This window comes from Acartia tonsa, chromosome 3, assembly GCF_053477335.1.
Source record: "Acartia tonsa isolate MP-2025a chromosome 3, ASM5347733v1, whole genome shotgun sequence".
In the NCBI taxonomy this organism is placed as follows: Eukaryota; Metazoa; Arthropoda; class Copepoda; order Calanoida; family Acartiidae; genus Acartia; species Acartia tonsa.
Window position 1 is genome coordinate 45,859,100 of NC_137262.1, and position 18,308 is coordinate 45,877,407.

The 18,308-nt window shown below is 31.9% G+C and overlaps 2 protein-coding genes across 2 annotated transcripts in view; one reads left to right on the forward strand and one right to left on the reverse strand.

The window, feature by feature from the left end:
- Positions 1-18,308, reverse strand: part of LOC145314340 (uncharacterized) — a 336,127-nt gene that overhangs the window by 238,030 nt on the left and 79,789 nt on the right. Inside the window, exon 2 of the mRNA XM_080154215.1 lies at positions 8,792-9,737. Coding sequence (XP_080010341.1) covers positions 8,792-9,737 — 946 coding nt within the window. The remainder of the gene's footprint in view (positions 1-8,791; positions 9,738-18,308) is intronic.
- poe (E3 ubiquitin-protein ligase-like protein poe) overlaps positions 1-18,308 on the forward strand; it is a 415,170-nt gene that overhangs the window by 75,488 nt on the left and 321,374 nt on the right. The window lies entirely within an intron of this gene.

Sequence of the window (18,308 nt, forward strand, 5' to 3'; positions counted from 1 at the left end):
CTAATTTGACAAACAGACATACAAATAAACAAAACCACTGGGAATGATTTTCCTATTGTTATTAGCAAAATAATATACAAAATATATAGTATGTAATGGAAAAAAATGGCCAACCATTTAAAACCCCTAAAAGCCCACATTAGTTTGACCTACAAATTAAATAAACATCAATTGCTACAAAACTAGGGAAGATTTTTCTTCATAATTACCTTGCTATACGCTACACCAAACCTTTTGGCCATGAAAACCGTCAGTTTGTACATTTTTATTGAGCAGCTACTCCATAAATTACTTTGTAGTTTATTTCAATAGCGCAGCTATATTTTCAATAATAAGTATGTCCTAAATGTTTTTTTTCTACTTAATGTTGGATATAAACTGGTTCTCAGCCATACTGAAAAATCATGTATAGAATCATATTACAGACAATTTTACGCGAAAATTAAAATAATAGTCATAAGATTAATACCAGTTTTATTCGGCCCCTCGGGCCCAACTAAATTGATTTAATCTTAGAATTTTTCATTCTAATATCCGCGGAAAGCTGGCCAGTATAAAATTGTATTTACATGCTTTAAAAAAACTAAAAAAAACTCAATGATTTAAGGCAATACCTTCCAAAACCTAAAAATCGTTAATGTATATCTTTTCAGCTGCGAAACTTTCAAATATTATCTTTCTTGTTAGTGTATTTTTTATATGGGGTATATACAAATAGCCGCAGGTTGTAGATTTAGAATTTAATCAGGAAAACAGATCTTAATTGAATTTAGAAATCTTATAGGGCTTTAAAAAGTTTAAATCTGTAGATTATTGAAATCAATACCCACCTATAGTTTGTTTTATTTGTGTTCTTGGTATTTGAAATTTGGAGAGAGGGGTCATTGGACTTTAAATTACACTGGTAACCAAAGCTTTAGAACCATGTTACTTATTCGATTGCTCAAACATTTTGGGTAATTTTCATGAATTTTGATTGGTTGGTTTCAAACTAGTATAGCCCAAACTTTTCAACTTATAAATAATCTATATAGAGGATTTTCTTATCATCAATGGGGATGTACAATATTTTATCATCCAGTGTTTTATACCACGTTTCATTTATGAACCTATTGCGCTTTGTGTTTTAAATTAAAGAGGAATATTACTTTTTGGGTGACTTAAATCTTCAACTCTAAACTATCTTTTTCAATACTAATTACAGACTTTAAAAAAAAAATTTAAAATTTTAGTGGGCTAAGACTTTCCCATACTTTTACTATTATCACGTGCCTGATTTAGCAGCATGTCTTATTTAACACGTTAGAAAATAAGTATGCGACTATTATTGCCTTTGATGGTTTCTTATAGATGATGATAATAATTGAAGCTAGGCTGACTCTGTCCTTAATGACCTTGTCATAAGAAATATGACCATAACTGTGTATTGACATAACAATGTTGGCGCTATGACCAATGACCACTCCATAAAAATCGCTAGCAAGTTTCTGTCAGGGGTATAAGGGATATCATATAAGAGAAAAAATTAATATTTCTTCCTAACTTATAGCTAAAATTTCATAAAAATAGATATAAGTATAACAGTTGTTTTTTCCATTATCTTTTTACAATTATTATGTAATAAGTCTTACATAAAAGAGGTAAGATGTTTATGTGTGTTTATGTCTGTCTGTCCCAAATTTTTCTCTTTTACGACTTGATCGATTTGGTTACTCTTAAAAGGACTCTCCACAGAAAAATCAACTTTGGATTTTTGAAAATCTAACCTGAAATTATTATTCTCTGTTCAATTTTAGGCATTTTTTGTTTTTGTGGCATCGCGATCGAAGCCCTTTGAAATTTTTTACCTCCTTTAAGTGAATCCTCCCGCCATTTAATTTGTGCTGCTTTAGTGATTTTTAGCTTCTATTTTTGCCGCCGTTGCCGCATTCATCGCCCTTCTCCGCCGCTACTCCGCTGTACGTCGCTTTTTAATACATGCTCCCCTCTCCCTTGTTCAGAAATTAAATGGAGGCTGGGGGTGTTGTGTATAGCTACGTACGCAATGTATAGCGGAGTAGCGGCGGAGAAGGGCGATGAATGCGGCAACTGCGGCAAAAGTTGGTTATATTTGGCGGAGGCGAACACAAAATGGAGGCGGCAGGATTGTCCAGTCAAGGAAGAGGATAAATCGTAGAGCGGCCGGTTGCAATGGAGCAAATGTTCTTTAGCGGCGAACATATATTGAGTGGAGGAAAGTGTAGTATATATTGTTATAACGGCAGTACAAATAGGCGGCGGACAAAATTTTCAAAGGGCTTCGATCGCGATGCCACAAAAACAAAAAATGCCTAAAATTGAACAGAGAATAATAGTTTCAGGTTAGATTTTCAAAAATCCAAAGTTGATTTTTCTGTGGAGAGTCCTTTTAATGAGTAATACCCCACTTACTTTTTGGACCAAAAGCTTTAAATAAAGAAGTGACTACCCGATGCTGTAAATTGAAAGTGTTCTTAGGATCACGACTACGGTCATATAAAAGTAACAGGGTGTTTGTTTGTCTCTTCCGAAGGATCTTACTGACAACTGAACCAATAAGGTTCTCCTTTACAATACGTGGGGATGGGGATCGACTTTTTCCCCCACACCACACCTCAGTGCCCTTAGAGACATCCAGGGCCGTTGCCGTTATTTATAGTATTCAACAAAACAATTGTGTGCTTTTTTCAGTAATCTAAGTCTTGATATGTTTTTGTTTTCTAAAATATCAATTATTTCAGTTTTTGTTCTTAAATCTTTATCTGTCATGTTCTGCAATCAATTTTTAGAATATTTAACCCTTTTGTTGACCAATGCTTACAATGGCAAAAGCTAACAGTAGTTGAGTTTGTGCTGTCAAAGATATAAATGGAGTCATACACTGATAGCTAAAATAATATTTAAATCATACATCAACTTATAACATATCAACAAAAAGCAAATACGTATTACTTTATTAGTGACACGGCTACTCTTTAAATTGGGAATGTTTGTACGTTCGTTGGACTGACCTACATATGAAAGGTCATTCATAGTAATTTATGATTTCTCGATATATTTTTATAGGGAGAGGAAATTGGACTAAGAATCATACTGGTACCCAAATTTTTATAACATTTGTATACGTTAATTTTAATCAACATAAGTGGCAATATTATAGTTTTCCCAGTATGGCTTCGAAACCGATTTATGTCCGGTGGTTTACTGAAAAATCTAGAATCTCATTGAATTACAAACAATTTTCCACGAATATTAAAATGAAAGTAATTTAATTAATACCAGTTTATTAGACTGGGACTAAAACTGGTTTTAATCTCATAATTTTTCATTTAAATAGCAACTGAAAGCATTCTAAAATACGTTAAAATCATTATTGGGAATGCAAATCAATTTGAGGTCCATTGTCATATCTCTCAGAATCTCTAGTCAATGATAAAATAATCATTATTTTTGCTGTTTTACAGACTACTGTACTCATATTTAATCTTAAATAGATCTTTCTTGTTGTAGCTGCTCTACTTATAGACACAATTGTTTCTTTTTAATCTAGGCATATTTTAATTTGAAATGTTAGATGAAATATAAAAAGCAATCAATAAAACAAGATGAAATTTAGATAGAAAAAAGCATACGATAATCAGGGAGGGAGGGGACAACAGCCGTAATATTCTGGAGACAGAACTATAACCTTTCCTTTTTTATTTTTGGAGTACAATCATCAGTTTCAGTTAAGATTATAAAAATAAACATTTTAAAATATATATATAATTTGCCCCGATAATAAAAAGCTACTAAACACAGTCCACTCGAAGCGACAGTAAGAGAAGAAAAAATTTCCCAGACATAAGGCCAACTGTTTCTAAAATGTCCCAATGAAGATATAAATTTAGTATAAAAGACTTGAAATCTTAAAACGAGAAAATTATATTTGAAAATTTCAAGTTCAATTTTCACCCCCTAGGAGTTACCGCATAATCATGACAAGAAAAGCAGAGATTATTTATTTAAAATTTTAAACAACTTTGCTTTTATGAAGTCTTTCATAAAACCTCTCTATATATGATTTATTTAAGGCTGAATTTCCGTGACCTTAGTAAAGCAACTGATAAAAATAACCATTAATTAACTCCCTTCAGGAGTGGTTTTATGAAGAACTTTATAAAAGCAAACTTATTCAAAATTTTAAATAAATAATCTTTGCTTTTCTTGCCATGAATTGGCGGTAACTCCTAGGGGATGAAAATTGAACTTGTAATTTTCAAATCTAATTTTCTCAAAAAGGCCTCATTTTAAGATTTTCGTTTTTCCACTAAATTTATATGTTGATTGGGACATTTTCGAAACAGTTGGCCTTTTGTCTGGGAAATTTTTTTTCTCTTACTGTCGCTTCGAGTGGACTGTGTAAAGTCAGAATTTTACATGTTTGAATTGGTAGAAGATTAATTTTTCGCTCATTGTCCTATCCCTTAATATCTGAGAAAGATATGATAACAGATTAATTTAAAAAGAAAATGAGCTTTATAATCCGATGATTTTTCCTATCAATTTCAAATTAAAAATAGAGAAATTCTTATTATGTTGTGTTTTTAAAGGAAAACTCGTAACATTTTGAGTATCTGATTCAATCACACAGGAAAATAAAAACTAGTGGTGTAGCTATTTTCAACAAATCTAATCTTGCAACCATGTTCTATAAGTATTTTCTTCCCATATATCCCCTTGGCAAAATTTAGGGGGATGAATGAACGAAAGGGGTAAGGGAATCCCTCCTCCACCATTAGAAACCACTTGTAATAGGCATAAGCATTAGGTGCATGTTTAATAACATTACATTTTGAAAAGCATATGTCTTACTTACTTTTTAGCTCAAATATGCATAAGTGTTCTTTAAAGATTTTTCTTTTTACATAAATCTTTGTCTTTCCTGTTCTAATCAGGAAGGGAGGGGGTACATTGGACTGTAAATTACACGAGTAATCCAATATTTTATAAACCCGTCATCTTAAAAACTTTGGGTACTAAATGGTAGGTTCTTAACTAGTGCGAGATGACTTTTCAACTAATGTTTATCAACATTGGGAATGTAATTCTATTTATCGTTCAATGTCTTATCCCTTAAGACCCCTGTTTTTTACTATTTTAGTGCATGAAAGCTACTCTATAAGAAGATATGTCCGTATGTATAGCATACATGTCTATATCCCTAATTCCATTGGTTGGTTGACTATGGTATGCTTTGCTTTGTCAAAGTTTTTTTTATTTGAATAAATTCCTACTTATTTGTACTACAAAATATCAAAAAGTAGCCGATGTATTAAAGCAGCAAGTAACAGGATGTATGTATGTATGTGTGTCCAGTAACTTCTCTGAAAACACTAAAACAATCTGTCTACAATTTTCAGAGAAAAGTGTGATTGTCCTAGTTTTAGGCTATTTTTTGCATCATTTCAAATTGAAATCTTTGAATCGCCTAATTTACAATAGTTTATTATTCCGACTAGGCCATGATATATATAATACAAGGTGTTTTCTCATTGTTACAGAGAAAATGCTAAAAATAGCCAAAATAAGGATTATCTTATATAGAAATAAAGATCTAATTATCCTTTTCTAATAAACTGCTTATTTGTGTCAAGCGCCTGACATTGCAGCATTATTTACTTTGTAAGATGTACACGAATCTGACAACTAACAGAAAACAGCAAACATGTCTCGTAGTTTTGCCGGGACTCTCACAGTTGGTGTGCAAACTCGTATGAATGTCTTAATTTTGATTGATGGATGGAAAATGCAATTCATTCCACGCGTTATATGCTTGTGTTTTTCTACAGGGTGCGGTAACAAATGTTTACAGGGTCCTACTATAGTGTGTTATATGCTTGTGTTTTTCTACAGGGTGCAGTAACAAATGTTTACAGGGTCCTACTATAGTGTGTTATATGCTTGTGTTTTTCTACAGGGTGCAGTAACAAATGTTTACAGGGTCCTACTATAGTGTGTTATATGCTTGTGTTTTTCAACAGGGTGCGGTAATAAATGTTTACAGGGTCCTACTATAGTGTGTTATATGCTTGTGTTTTTCTACAGGGTGTGGCAACAAATGTTTACATGGTCCTATACTACAGGGTGTTTCAATAGAAACGTTTTTTTTTCAAATCTTAATTATGCATAGAAAATATAACAATTATATAAAATGCTTTATATATTTGGAAAACCTATTTTGGGACATTTATGTTTCAAATATTTGAAAATAATTTTTTCAATAAATCATGCCTTATAAACCGGTTTTTACAAGGGCCTTATTTTTGAAGATTTAGGGATTTCAGGTTGTGGAAAAAATGTTCACATTTTTAAAATTCAAATTGCGCGGCTTGTATTAATAGTAGAAAAACGCCATGCATATCGTTAGAATTGTCATAAACTCTATTTTTTGGAAATATAAGTGCCATTTTTGTGCTATTTGTAGTTTGGAGCTACGTTGAAAATTGTGAGAAAGGTTGAAAAGTTTTAAGTAAGTTGGAACATTTTATCACGTAGCTCCTAAACTACAAATAGCACAAAAATGGCACTTATATTTCCAAAAAATAGAGTTTATGACAATTCCAACGATATGCATAACGTTTTTCTACTATTAATACAAGCCGCGCAATTTGAATTTTAAAAATGTGAACATTTTTTCCACAATCTTTAAATCTGTAAATCTTCAAAAATAAGGTCTTTGGAAAAACCGGTTTTTAAGGCATAGTTTGTTGAAAAAATAATTTTTAAATTTTTGAAACATAAATGTCCCAGAATAGGTTTTCCAAATATATAAAGCATTTTATATAATGTTTTTACTTTCTATGCATAATTAAGATTTAAAAAAAAACGTTTCTATTGAAACACCCTGTATAATGTGTTATATGATTGTGTTTTTCAACAGGGTGCGGTAATAAATGTTTACAGGGTTCTACTACTGTATGTTATATGCTTGTGTTTTTCTAAAGGGTGCGGTAACAAATGTTTACAGGGTCTTACTATGAACTTTGTTTTATATGCTTCAAACTTTTAAATCACCCTGTACCTTTATATATGAACAGAAAGGAATTAAAATGAAAAAGAAAGACCCATTGAAAACAAAATTAAACCATACATATGTTGACCAGGGATAGAAAAGTGCATTGGAAAACAATTAAAGAGCTTCTTATATAAAAGAAATGATATTTCCTTTTACAGAAAAATTCAGAAATAAAGAACTTAAAGATACCCCCCCCAAAAAATGATGAAAATGTACCCCTACCCTCTTTAAGATGTACATTTTCGAAACTTTTAGGTTAGGGGCAAATGCACTATTATGATAAAAAAGTTTAAAAACTGAATTAGGCCATAAAAACAGCTTTTACTTTTTTTTACTTTCTCTCATATGCCATTATGTATATATTATATTGGTATAAATTGCGAAAATCTGATTATTTTTCGATTAGATTACAAAGTTAATACGCTCAAGGCCTTAAACAATCCAATTCATATGAGAATTTTTTTATAGTTCCCGCAGCGCGTTTTCTTTTTTGAATGCGGTGTATAATAATTTTAGGAGCGAAGCTACTCTATACACGTTGATGTGAATGTACGTCTGTTATTATGTCAGCCATGACTACTTAGATTTAATAACGTAAAGTCGATAAAAACTATTAAAATTGAAGATCTATATGTCTTTTAAAGGATTATGAAACTTTTTACTAATCTATATGACCATTATTTTTACTTATTTTCTCTAATCTAATTTTCAAGCATTGCTTTTTTATGAATTATCGGATATGGTCGAACTTGTTTTCTTTACACATAGTAATTATGATTAATCTTTATTGATATGGCTTTAGATTGCTAGCAGCGAAGCTAATCTATAAATAAGGTCTGTCCATTCGTCATATCAGTAACAGTCAAAGTCAACAGAAGCGTTGTAAGTTATAAGGAAAACGGTAAAAGTGTCTGACTATGACGTCAGAAAAAAATAACAATTAACCAATGAGAGGCCGCTATATATTTTACCATTGTGAATACTGGCTTCTCATTGGTTAATTGTTAATTTTTTCTGACGTCATAGTCAGACACTTTTACTGTTTTCGTTATAAGTATTTTTTATTCATTAATTATTACACATATATTATTTTGCACATAATTATAATAGTTGAAATAATTTGATTCCAATTATAATAATTTCACTATAATTAAGTTATATTTTAATGATTTTAGGATACATAAAATTCAATAAAGTTTTGATCAAAAATATATTTAAATTACCTAGGGAGGGAGATGAAAATGAAAGGTAAATTATTCTACACAACCCTTTCTTCTTACTCAAATTTGCAATTTAAATTTAGGATTTATTAGCGGCTGAGCCCCTAGCGCCAAGGTAAGGAAGTGCAGTAATGTAGTAAGACTTACATATTGAAATAAAATATTCTAAAACCACTGTGAAAATGAAGAATTCAATTAGTAAGGTCTTAATGGACAAATTAAAAACCTTATTATATTATAGGATCATAAACCTGGGAGGGAGGGGAAATTGGACTGTTTTTCACACTAGTCCCCAAAGTTTTATCATAAAGTTTTCCAAACTTGGCTTAACAACTTATTTTGTACTGAATTCGAATTGGTTGATTCATTAAGATGAGTGTCCAAACGTTTTAACCACTAATTATAATCTACAGAAGGGGTATTATGTGAATTATCATAGAGGATGTACTGTACACCAATTTATCGGCTATTGTCTTGTCCCTGATTACTGACCTACCTTTCTGTTTGATGTTTAGTTCTAACCATAGGCGAGGCGGGTGTAATACCCGCCCTCTGCTTTAAACTTCCATTACGCCAGGGCTTCGAACTCGCCACACTACTAGCACAGGACTGCTGGCTCATCGTGCTGGCGCGGCTAGAGCTGCGGTCCACCCGCGGCCGCTGTAGGCTGTTAAAGCTGTGTGATGAGTAAATTTCGCGGTTGCTTAGTTGACTATTGTTTGAATACAGCCGCGTTTTTACTAATTCACTTCTATTATCACTGTTGTGTTTGTTGGTGCTACTAATCCTCGAATTTTCGCTGTTTTTCACTGGTATTCCGGTCCGTTCTATTGTAGCACTACTACCCACCTTCATATCGGCAATACGATATCGTTGACTAGATAATCGATCACTGGTGGCCGTTTTGGCCGTTGTCGTTTTATCGTTATTTCTAACGAGTCTTAAGCTGTTGTTATGTTCCGGACTTTTGGCGGTTGGCCGTTTTTCGCGGCTTATCTGCGAGCTGACACGCTCGATAGAACGGCCAGATTTTGCGGAAAAGGTGGCGCTTTGAGTAATGCGTTGTTGGCCTCTTATTGGCGATTGGCTGTTTGCGGCTGAACGTATCCGTGAAGTGGCATCGTTGCCGCGTAACGGCAGTGTAGATGTACGCGTAACGCCGCCACCTTTTGTTCTCCCGTCGGAATCATCTGTTTTAAATTTGCCGGATTTTTGGACTCCATTTGTTCTTGTTTGACTAGTCATAGAATTGCTGCTACCATTTCTGGGTGGACTTAGTGACGTCACTCTTGCTGGAGATTTTAGCCGGCCCACAGGTTTCATTATTTCCGAGGCTGTCCGGCTGCCAACACCGCTGCCAGAGCCGCCGTTTCTCATTGTGGCACCGGCGGTTGTGTCAGAACGAGTGACGGCGGTTGGGCCTGGTATTCGAACTCGCGGCGCTGAAATAAAAAATATATGTTTAATTTTATAATTATCGAAAATATATTTTTGAATCTTAGGTTCTCTATAATCTGGTAATATTCGTGTGTTTGACATGTCCTTCATTAAAATTTCAGTCTGTTCCAAATAAAGTTTTCAAGTCGGTAAAAACTTATGTTATATTATAAGTATTTCAGTTTAGTGTAGAGTACATTAGTATTTGAAAACAACTTTAATATGATGTTGCTTTGCTATTTATGGACAGAATTGTCCTTGATTATTTTAACTACTATCAACTTAAGGCAACACAACCTCACCAAAATAATAATCCAAAAATGGTAATTTGCAATTTGCAACTTAATTTTTGGGTATTATCCCGCAAGCTGAATAATGGACCATTATAAACCCCCTCAATCATTTTCAACATACTAAATTAGGTGTTAAAAGACAATTCAAAGCATAGACGTCCAAGGTAGGAAGAAAAGGGGTGAATAACCACCTCAAACTTTGAAGACCCTCATTTTACCAACTAGAAATAAAAAGTTTACACCATGCTAGGATTTTCTAGCCTCTACTTAACCTAGTCTAATATAATAATCAAAACAGGAAAATCTAGTGGTCTACTATCAGTTTAAAGAGAAACTGCAAATTTTTGCAAAGAAAAAAATGTCAACATAAATCAATGTTTGTCAATCTTGCCCTTTTTTAGAAAACTAAAAAAATTGACAAAAATAAATATTAGAAGAAAGAAAAGTCAAACATAAAAGGGTAAATATTTTGTTTAGGTTAATGACCGATCTAAGTAGCGCAGCTACTTTAAAACTGGGGTATGTATGTAAATCTGTCAAAACGGTTGTTAGCATATTTTAAATGCGTTGTATGTTTTCAATGAAATCAGGGTCTTATCAAGGGGCTTCTTGACGCACACCCTAAACATCCTTCTAAATGAAATTTAATTATAAAACCTAATTATGATAAATATTTCAGAAACATTTCAACCTTTCCGAAATATCACAAAATGTCGAAATAAACCTTTGAAATTGTTTGTTAACACGATATTTCCCAGCTCCACTGGGATTAATGAGATAATGGATTTATTATTACGTGGATCTTACACCAGATTATCATTTACTCTAATAAAGTAAGCCATTGGCCGGCTAAAATACCACCCCCCCCCATCCACCACCTTTACCACATCCACTCTCCTCCTAGTTGATGCGAACGGACCAATGAAAAATATCCATGTTAGCAACCAAAATTCACAACAATTTCCCCCCTGTCATATTATCCACGAATATTGTATATCCATTATTGAGATGTATTATTTGCTTATGGTAAATAATGAGAACTACGTACAAGTGTAAGTTAATGTTAGGCTAATGATTGCTCATCATAATGTTTTCTAGGGATAGGACGATTATTCCATTTTATTTTGCTTGTTTAAAAAAAATTGAAAATGACACAAAACAGCATAAAGTTGCAGCAACTATTTGCTTTCAGCTTTTCTGCAAGTCAAGAATAGGATTTACTTGTTGCTTAGATATGTACAATTAAATTAGATGAAGAATATCTATTTATCGCAACGTACTATAGACAGCTTTCCGCGGAAATTAAATTGATGACATTTATTTAATATGGCTGAAACCAGTTCTAATTCATCGGATATTACTCCGTTTCGAAGGGGTACTTGACAAAAATTACATTTCTTATTTTCAACTGACAGAAAAGGCAAAAGTTTCGTTATCCCATCCTCCAATAATGTTTTTTGGGAAAGTAACGCTATTTTAGAGATATTGTATAACAGAAATACAGAGAAAGATTATTTGGTTAGAAATTCTAACATTAGTAAAACTTTAAAATTCTTTACAAGCCTAATATTCCATAGTGAAGGGTGGTATATGAAGCATAACTATTTCACTTTTTTAGTTTCCGATTTTAAGTCCCTTTTTACACCTCCCCTTTATTGTTATTTTAATTTTAAAACCCTTTTTTTGCACCTTAACTTTATATTAACATTATATTGCTTTTTTAAAAATCCCTCCCTATTATTTTTGTAGCGCAGTTTCTCGATAATTAAGACATGTCATAGTTTGTCCGCTTGTCTTTCCATTGCCAAATACAACCATTATAGAAATTTGTCTTTAAATCGATACAAGATTTTTCAGTATGGCCTAAAAATGATTCTAATCCAGCGAATATTAATCGGTTTCGAGGCTAAACTGAAAAAAATTTCGTTGTTTATAGGTGATTATATTGATTATTAAATATTGCTTTAAATTTGCTCTAAATAACAAGGAAATATAATACTAGCAACGCTGCTTATCCGTATAATAGTCCTTGTTATTTTTGATAATCTGTGCAACTCTGGACATTTCAAATCTTGTTAAACTTCCTTTACATAAGATTTTAAGGTTCTGAATATGAAAAGAGTTTTAAGGCGTAAAAACATTATTTTCCGTGCATATCAAAAGAGCATATTATGAGGGAGGGTTCTAAACTGTTTGTTTTAAGTAACGAAGTTGTTCTATAAGTATTTTGGTTGGTAGGTCGGTTGATTGGTCAGTTATGAGTGCACTTGGCTCGTAATAGCTGATATGCAGTTAAAAAAAATGTAATAATGTATAGCAAAATATGACACGTTTAGTCAGGGACGTCAAAGTTTTGTATTTAAAGGTGGGTTTGAAAGGTTTGAGGGGGGTAATCTGATGTATTTTTAAATTTTTAGGAGGGTGAAATGAATGGTTTCAAAGCGTACTCCGACCCTTGGACGTCTATGCATTTGGTTTAAAATGCAATATGTTTTCTATACATTAAGCCATTTTTCCAGAAAGTATTGCTACTACTGGAAAAGAACATCCTTGTTAAAGTCATAAAAACGGATCCAAGAATTTACGGTTTAAGGAGTTTTCTTTAATTTTATTTTATACCGCGATAACGTTATGTAAAAATAGCATTAACAAGGATGACAACATCCACAAAAGCGAAGCTCTGAAACGGTAGGACAAACGGACATTAACACTTGTATAATGTCAGAACTGAATAATCAGAATGCGAATGTATAAGAGTCAAAGAAAAATTATAAGTAAATTTGTTGAAAAACTGATTGATACAGGATAATGATTATAGACATACTTACATTTTTTGGACTTGATTATAGAGTTGCTTCGCTTATAATATTGTACTTTGTTGTCCCAGGAATCAGTATACCAAAAAACAGACCAATCGAATAATTAGGTCACATACAAATTTGTTGTTAAAAATGTAAAAAAAATCAACATGTTTAAAATGGACGTACGGACATTCTGGTAATGATTATAGAGTTGCTACGCTTTCTAACTCGTACCTAACTATTACAAGAATCACCATGCAAAATTTGAAATCGAAAGGACAATTCAAACATGCCTAAATTAACGAAAAAAGCTATTTAAAAAAGTAAAAAAATCAACATGTTTAAAATGGACGTACGGACATTTTGGTAATGATTATAGAGTTGCTACGCTTTCTAAATCGTACCTAACTACTAAAGGAATCACCATGCAAAATTTGAAATCGATAGGACAATTCAAATATGTCTAAATTAACGAAAAAAGCTATCCGTGACGGACGGACGGACCGATCCTAATTATAGAAAAGCTTCGCTTTTAAAAAAGCTGCATAATTCTATTATACAACAATCATGTTTATCTCCAAATTTAACGCAGAAACTTAAAGTTAACAAAACTTGAAATCTTAAAGAACAGTAAAAATAATACAGTAATAATATTATTTAGATAAAAAGTAATAATTCTGATTAAAGAGAGAAAGTCCATGAAGGTGCAAAGAAAAATACGAAAATACATAGATGCTGTATTATCAACAATGCATGACGAACTTACAGACCATATTACTAGAGTAGCTTCGCTACTAAAAATTGCTGCATAATTCTATAATACAAAAGTATACAATTTTTATTAATTAAAAAGCTATTATCTATCAATTATGAATTAACCCGTTACTAAAAAGATGTAAAAATGAATTAAAAAGCCTAAAACAATAGTAATCTTATGCATTTTATTGTGAGTATTTGCCGTTACTTAATTGGTTAATTAATAAATTCTAGGTAATAATTAACAATCAACTAAAAAGTAAAAGGACGTTTTAATAAAATCATTATTTTGCCCTTTGTCAATTTTTAATTTTATTTTTGAACACATGGCTCTAGTATACAATTATTCATTAAAAATCAAAATGAGAATAAAATTATTATGTTTTTAGGGAGGTTAATCCTAAACTACTTACAATAAGGCTTAAACCTAAAATTAAAGTATTTAAAGAATTCTAAAAAAAAATTAATTCAAAGGTTCCAAACACTAGAGGGCTCTAGGGGTGTAGGGACGTAGTATATATAAATGAATCTTTTACATGTGTTGCCTTTTCTTTTTCTTCTTTATAAATTGAAAAAGTTGTACTTCTATGGACATAACTATCCTTGTTGATTGCAAAAATATGTAGAAAATGCATTAAAAACAGCAAATATAGACAGATTTAACTGTAATTCAATATCAAATGATTTGCTAAAAACACTTGAAATTTTGCAAAATTTTCATCGTATTACAAATAATAATTTCACTTTATTTTATCAAGGCCGAAAATTTCTTGAAAACAAGAAAAATTTGTCCATAAGTAGCCATTGTAAACATGTAAATATTACAAAAATGGGTATAGTCTCTTTCGTGGCAACGTCCCTTTAGTGGCGTTTATTCGTATTTTCACAGTAGCTTTTCTCATAGTTCTAGCTCCTTCCCTGGGCACTAACCCTGCGGGGCAATCACCTAACTTAATATAACCTAACCTAAAATAACCTGTCAAACGTCATTTTGAAAATACGACAAATCGCCCATTAAGGTGCGTTGCCACGAAAGGGACTAAACTCCAAAAATTAAAATTGTAGGTTCATTATAACGTCTTATCGCTGAATGAGAGTTAGTATGACTTAATATTATTGACGCATTGATCTTCCCGACTAATACTGTTATTATACAGCAGCTAGTAGAATGACATACACCAATTGAATAATCCTGTAATATGTAGTAGTAAGGATTTCTTTGTTTGGGCCTGGCTAACCACAGAACCGATTGAGTTGTCCAGTTAAGATAAGCCTTATATTAAACCCCGGATGGTGTTGGCAATACTATTCTCAAAATCGAAGTCCTGGGATGGTTTTAGGCTATTTTCTTCCACCCCGTCCTTCGAACACAAACCCTAAGATGCTTTAAGATAGAGTATATGTATGAAGTTTAAGTTATGCAAAAAAGAAACAAATTGAAAGCACTTTTTGTGGCCTATTTATGCTAAGTTTAGGCGATTTTTTACGTGAATCGCTTGTATGGAAGAAAAATTTGTCTTCCATATAAATTTTTAAACGAAAAAGCTTCTGAAATCAGGGAGGAAGAAGACATTGGACTGTTATTACACTAGTCCTCAAAGTTTTAAAATAACAGTTTCTTATTTATTGGCTTAGGAAATTTGGAAACTTTTAATTAATTTTGATTGCTAGATTCATTAAGTTGAGTGTCCAAACATTTCAACCACCAATTGAAGCAAATTGATTGTAATCTACAGGAAGGGAAAAGTTCTGTATCATTATAGGGAATGTATTTCAATTTATCGGCTATTGTCTTATCCCCTTAGATCCATGTTATGAAGTAAAACAAATTAATTTTCTAATTTGCTGTTTTGGGGGTATTTGATTTTCTAAATTTAGTTGGTTTCGAGGATTTATTCAAAAGTAATTTATATAGCGGCTTTACTACTAAAACAATTAGGTTTTTGCAATTACATATAAAGCCCTAACAAACGTTATATAACGTTATATTTTCATCTCCAAAAATAAAAATTATCGCAAGGGACATGTAATCTAAAAAAGTAAAGTTTCTATTTATAGCAACCTACATAATCTTTGCTATCGATGGTCTGTAACTAAATTTGTTTAACTTTACTCCAATTTTCATGTTATTTACTTAGCCCATTTTTCCTATTATATAATATTTTTTTTCAAGTATGACTACAAAACCGATTAATATCCACTAGAACCGGTTCTCAGCGATACTGAAAAATCATGTATAGCATCTTATTACAATTTTCCAAGAATAATAAAATAAAAATCATTAAAATTGATACCAGTTCTGGGACCTCGAGACTTCGGCCCCTCACGGTTTTAATCTTATAATTTTTAAATTTAACATTCGCTGAAAGCTGTCGATAATACGATTCGATTATCTGAATACCTGTCCCTATAACTAATAGGTAACAACATACGTGGGCTGATTAAACATTACTATAAGTAGAAATAGAACATTTAGTAAAGAGTTAAGTTAGAGTTCTTGCTATGTTTTGGAAAAAAGATACTCATAATGTGTTTTTTTTTTATAGATTTTTACTTTTACTCATTCTGAAAAAAGTACATTTTCTTTATAAAGATTAAGGATAATTTTGAACAATGTGATTTAAAAAGCAATAAATTTTCTAATTTATATATTTTATCTAAAATCATATTATTGATCAGTCTACAAAGTTTGTCTAATATTAAATGGAATTCGTTGAGCTTTTTAGAAACGTTTGTTCTTTGATCTTAAAAGCATTGTGTGCTAGAGTAGAGATTCAGATAGTTATCCTTATATAAAAGTAACAGGATTCTTATAGGCTTAAGATTTAACTAACCACTGAATTGATAAGAGTCTCCTTTACAGTGAAGCCTCAAATAGGTCCAGGAAAGGTTTATAACTATTTTGGAGAGGGTACCAACACCATCTCAAGAGAAATCACCCCTGGAAAAAATCCCTCTACCAAACAAAATTTTTACCTTTAAAACTAAAATGACCCTTGAGGCCCCAAAGGGGCGTGGCCGCTATTGATAACCTAATAGCAGAACTGGACAGACAAAGATTTTTTCACAGATGATATTTATATAAGAAATAACTTAAACTACAAATCAGTACATAAGCCCAGACTTCTATTTCCTATTTGCTTCAATCATTTCATTAGGCAAATATCCTTTCTAATTTGACAATGGCAATAAAAATTTTTTCAGAATAAGTCTCCCTACTAAAGATTGAAAGCAAGCATTGTCCTTATTAGTAAAGATAAAACAAGCACAGTTATATTCATAAGTAGCGCAGAAATAACTAGCTAAAAACATATTAAGCATAAAAAGAACAGTAGATTAAAATGTAAAATCAATTTGCTTGTTTTTGCTTCAATGAAGCATTAAATTTGATATCTTTGTCAGATAGCTGACCTATTATATGTTCAAATTAAAAATCAGCCAATGAACTATATTTAAAATATCTTGCTAAACTCACTTAGAGAGACTGACATACCCTAGTTATAGAGGACCTGCACTAGTAAAAAGAAACCCTTTTAAGGGTAACTTAATTTTTCTAATGAAATGACAAAGGAATTTAGTAAAGTTTTGTTCATGTTCATTATTTTCATGTTTTAAATCCGCAGATTTTCTACATTTGCGGATTGTCCGTCCGTAACAGATATCTCCAATCAAAAAAAATTATATATTTGGTAATAATTTCTGAAACAACAAGTTATAAACTTGAACGCGTAGCAATTCTATAATTGTCACTTGAACATCTGTATGTCCAATTCAAACATTTTCCAACAGAGAATTATCCTAATAATCTTATTCTAAGAATGTTGACTCTATTAATCAGAAGGGGTGATAACACCTCGTTTGCACGCCCATATTACGTTGTTGTTTATCCTTTTTGAACTTACTTATTATCCTTGACTAAAGATGCTATTGTTATCAAACATAGGGACAAGCATTTTGAAAAATAAATGATAGAGCATGACTTGATTACTTGGTTTAATTTAAAAAGTGGAAGAATTTCTGTCTGTCTTTATGTCCTTAGTATTGACGACGTAAACTATCAAATTGCTTGTCGACAGAATGCAAATTGTTACGTAGCAAGATCATCCCTCTCATTGCAGGACCTTTGTCTGAAAGTCTTAGTCCTTTTTTGGGGCCAAACAACACAACTACTCTTTCTATAAAGTAGCAAATCGGACACAGTAGCAATAAGAACAATTAAAAGCTATCAGGAGATTCGAACCCGTCCACCAGAAAATCAATTAAATCGCTAATTTTACGCTACAACAGTTGCAGATACTTTAACGTGTTTTGACCGTAGTTAAACTTTTTTATGCAGAACAAATGTCTGTATCCCTAGAGCAAGCAAGCAAAAGTACAGTGCAGTCCTTAATGGCATAATATTTATCAATCTCCTTTGTTTTAATCAAATACCTTCGTTATTGTTTCAAACCTTGCACATTTTTTAAAAGAGAAGCTACTCTACAAGTCCATTGGTCAGTTAGTCGGTAAAATATAATCTTCTTTATTTTTACAAGTCCCGAAGTTATTCTATAAGTTTCATTTGGTTTTTGTTTTGCTTTTAAGATTTCAACAAATATCATGAGTTTTTTTTATTCCATAATGTTCAACAAATTATTGGCGGAAAAGTGTGAATACTATTATATTGTACAATCTAATAACCCCTTAATTTTTTTAGGCTTGTAAATGACAGAACGATTTACATCAT